This window comes from Penaeus japonicus, unplaced genomic scaffold (assembly GCF_977035675.1).
Source record: "Penaeus japonicus unplaced genomic scaffold, GWHDUDI00000001_assembly GWHDUDI00000013, whole genome shotgun sequence".
NCBI lineage: Eukaryota > Metazoa > Arthropoda > Malacostraca > Decapoda > Penaeidae > Penaeus > Penaeus japonicus.
The window spans coordinates 29,342,090-29,346,356 of record NW_028234415.1 but is presented as its reverse complement, the minus strand read 5'-3'; the positions used below and the strand labels follow the sequence as shown (position 1 = coordinate 29,346,356).

Sequence of the window (4,267 nt, the reverse complement as noted above, 5' to 3'; positions counted from 1 at the left end):
AGCAGCGGCAGCGCCAGCAGCGCCAGGGAGGGACTGGGCCCGCAGTATATCTTCAAGCACCTCACGCAGATCTACCGCACGATTGACGGCCACAAGGTGGAGGGCGGCGGCGACGGAGGCGAAGAGCCGCGCCTTGAGGACGCCCGCAAGGAGCTGCTGCGCCCCGGCTCGCCCGACCAGAGCCGGGCCGTCAACAGGTGCGGCGAGGGCCAGCACGAGATCCGATCCGACGTGGGACGGGACGACGGCCGCACGAAAGAGGGTTGATGGACGCCGGGCGACGAGCGGGCGGGAGGCCCTGCCGCGCGGGCCGGCCCACCTGCCACTCCTCCACACCTTCTTGGTGTATAAAGAATATATTGTTGCCAAAAAGAATGGGAAAAAAACTACTATGAGTAAATGAGCCAAAGCTCATCTTTAAAAAAAAAAAAAAAATCATTCTCTCACACGGTCAATGTGATTTACCTTATTTGTGATAAATTGCGCTTCTGTTTGTTCTTTTGTTTTGTTTTTTATGACACTGCCGATTGTGGCGCTCTCCTTCTAAGGAAATCTCGCTAGTCAAATCAATGTTAAATGTATAGCTCACTTCGAGAAGTAGATAAGATTTTATATATTGTTTCATCATTATTACCATAATCATAAAGTCCTTAGATGCCAAAGTGTAGCGTAGCTGTATAGAATCTTTAATATATGAATTATATCTCTTTACATAGACTTCGACTTACCCGTGGAACCCTCACGTCACGCTGAGTTTGAAAATATGCTGTTTTTTATGCACACGCGAAAAAAAAGGATCGGAAATAGCAGTCAAATATGAAGTCAGAAAGAATAACACGAAAATCACCTCAAGATCCTCATGGGGACATGGAAGGTTCTCGAAATGAACAGAAAACGGGGAAAAGAAGAGGAAGACCAAAAACAGAATGACTTGATAGGCCTACCATGTTCCAAAAAGGGATTACGGTATTTTGCGAAAGGCGTTCTAGTGTGGGTTCTGTCGTTCATCTTGAGTTCACAGCTTCACGTCTTCTTGGACAATCAGTGTCTTTGCAGTCACCAGCTCTCACAGGCTTCCAAATTATCATTTTTTATTGTCCCTTTTGGAATGCGCCAGGGAGACTGTATTCAACTTTGTAAATAGTAATAATAATGATAATGATAAGTTATGATCATGAAAAGAAAAGTTGAAACAGAGAGAAAAATGTGGGGTGTTGAATTGGGCGTCTATTCTAGCATTAGCGCAGCAAATCTTGTTCCATGCCATTGTCAGTTGGAGATTTACGGAAAGATATAAAGATCATATGTCATTTTTACCGCTTTTTCATTTTGAAATTTTAAGATATTTTGATGTCTTTTTTACACTTATTTACAAGTGCAGGCGCGACTATGTTGGTTAAATCCGTGTATTAATATAAAAGACTCAACTTTATCTGTTGTTTATCCACTGTACAAATATACTCATTAGACCTCCAATGGACAACCCACCCAACTCTCAAAAAAACAAAAGACGCTCGATGGAATACGGTCTCCCTCCGCGCATGTCATCATCCATGTGTGTATATAGCATTAACTCTCTTCATGTCTATCCTTTTCTTTATTTCGCGACCTAGTCACTCACTTCGAGGCCAGGTGGATATGCTAGATACATCAGAGAGACACATCCCTCTGGTAGTTACGTGGGATTTTTTTTTTTTTTTTTTTTTTTCAAGTACTAGCCACAATAATGTTTGCTGTGAGTCAGAAATATACATTAAGTTGGTTGAGAAAGTACCCACATCCTAATATCAAAAAGAAGTTGATCCCACCTTTAGTCTCAAGTGCAGATCTGACTTGGTCGTTTGTGTAACCTCAACGTCAATCAGTATTAAGGAAAAAAAATCATCTGGGAATGTATTTAAGACGGAGAATCAACCAGAAGTCGCCGCATAGTCTTCAACGGCATTGCGTCGATTTGCATGGCAGGTCCAAATCAACGGTTGTGGGAATCCAAGCAGAGTCACAACAGTCTGTCCCGAATCGTCGTCATATTTTTCCCCTCCGAAGTCAAAAGCTTGCTTAGTAACTTTTGATTTCTCGCTCCGTTTCTGACTTCTGCCTTCGAGAAGAAAGAGATGTGTATTTGTTTGAATGTATAACATATAATAAAACATTTTTCATGATAGCATGATTCAGTGTAAATCCAATATCAACGTTTCTAGTCATGAAACATATAACGATTTAGTCAGAAATGGAGTCTTGCAGGAGAATGAATGTTTGCCTATGATTGTAGATAAAGGTCGTCTTTGCAATGATGGAAAGCATTAGGCAGTTATGCATAATACACAATTAAACATTAACTGTAAGTTAAATGTACCTGTGTTTTACGTAAAAAAAAATCTGTATATTGTTGTGTTGTTTCCCATGTAAATAAGACGAATCGAATTTGACACTAAGTGTTTTAATTCCATCCTTCTAAGCTTAAATTTGTTCTTTCATTACACACACGAACAAATAGAGTAGTAAGAGTGTTGATATTTGAAATATGCAACTGATAAAGAAAAGAACTATTACAACATTTTCTCTTTAACAAATTAATGCTGAAATCATGTTGTTCCTTGGTCATGGAAATAATGTTTGTTTCTTCAAGAAATGTATAATGATATATCTCATTCAGTGTTTTATAATCATTCTTATCAACGCTATTGGTACATCATATCAATTGTTATAGTACCAGTAAATGCAATAAGGGTGACAATAATAGTTTTAGTAATGACAATAGTGACAATATTAACAAAAACACCAGCGGTAGTAAAAATGCCGTTAATAATGTAAGTAGTAAGTAGATGATAATAGTATGGTAATAGCAGTAGTGATAAGCATGATAATATCATGGGGGTAGTAGCATTAGAGTAGTAATCATAGTGATAAAAGCAGAGGAGTACACCATAAGTATCAGTAGTAGTAATGGTAATTGTAGTTGTAGTGATAGTAAAGCAATAGCAGAAGAATTAATAGTAGCAACAGTAATAGTATTAGTAACAGAAATAGATGTAGTAGTAACAGAAGATGTAATAGTGGTAGCGGTAGCTATGATAGAAACAAAACTAGCAGAACAGTAGCAACTTCAGCAACAGCAACATAACAGTGACACTAGTAAATTTGATATTCATGAAGAGATTCTATTAAACGTTAACATTCAGAGTATATTTTTAGTTCCATCATTTGCAACAGTATTAGCAAATTTATTTGGCTTTTAACAGAAACAAAAATAAAGGTCGTCAAAATATAGATTAACTCCAATGCAGTGTGTTTAGTCTATCAAGAGTACGAAAAAAGTAAAAGGTAGGAAAATGAAATATATGAAAAAAGAATAATTTAAGTAAGATAGGGATTTGGAACGTAAATCTATAGCATATTCAAAAACTTCAGTTTTCTGAAAAGTGACCACTACTCTCACCAACATGAGACGATTCTCGAACAATAGAGAAAAAAGTATCAAAACTTTATTTTCCTGTGGACATGAAAGTTGTCCAATTGGATTCCTAGAAACGAAAATGTTTGGGAACCTGATGGATTGATCATGAAAATAAATCAGAATCCGAACTGTATTCAGGACGTCTCAAACGCATTCCAAAAGCGTTCCAACACTATTTTGAAATTATTTTCTCTGTTATTATTATTTCGCACATCTGCAAAAGTCGTGTAGTGATAGCCTTTACTTCATATATATCTTTAAAATATCCTTTCTAGATTTTCCTTGGAATAGGATATTGTAATGGCTTCCCTCACTTGGACCATCCAAGATCAACTTACAGATGACTGGCTGGAGCAAGGAAACAAGCGATCGGCTGTGTGTTTATTGGTTGGAGACCGACACGACAACACGAGTTGGAGATGGAGGGGATGTTTTGCTGGAGCTATGAATGTCACGCGGGGGGGGGGGGGGGCAAGCCAATAGTCTGGCAGAGGTCGCGGGGCACGGCTGGAGAGATAACTGACTGACTGGCCTACAGAATGACTTCCGCAAGGCCAATTAGTTATGAGGTCGTGTCAGACTGGCAACAACTTCAGTAGCGTCCATCCGCGTTGGCAGAGAGGACGTGGCTTGGACTGAAAAGCAGACATATGCACTTTGATTCACCTTCTTGGAGGTGTATCACTACTGTCTTGCAGATATTGAAGGCTGCAGGAATTTCGTTTTAAAACAAATAGCGTTTCCTTTTCCGTTAAACAACCAACAACCAAAATACTAATTTGTTCGTAATGAATTTTAGATCTGAATGAT

At 38.9% G+C, this 4,267-nt stretch overlaps 1 protein-coding gene across 1 annotated transcript in view; it reads left to right on the top strand.

Moving 5' to 3' along the window:
- LOC147470653 (uncharacterized) overlaps positions 1-2,429 on the top strand; it is a 103,787-nt gene extending 101,358 nt beyond the window's left edge. The window contains exon 2 of the mRNA XM_086543391.1: positions 1-2,429. This exon is cut by the window's left edge and continues 1,029 nt beyond it. Coding sequence (XP_086399517.1) covers positions 1-267 — 267 coding nt within the window. The 3' untranslated portion in view covers positions 268-2,429.
- Positions 2,430-4,267: the final 1,838 nt, after the last annotated feature.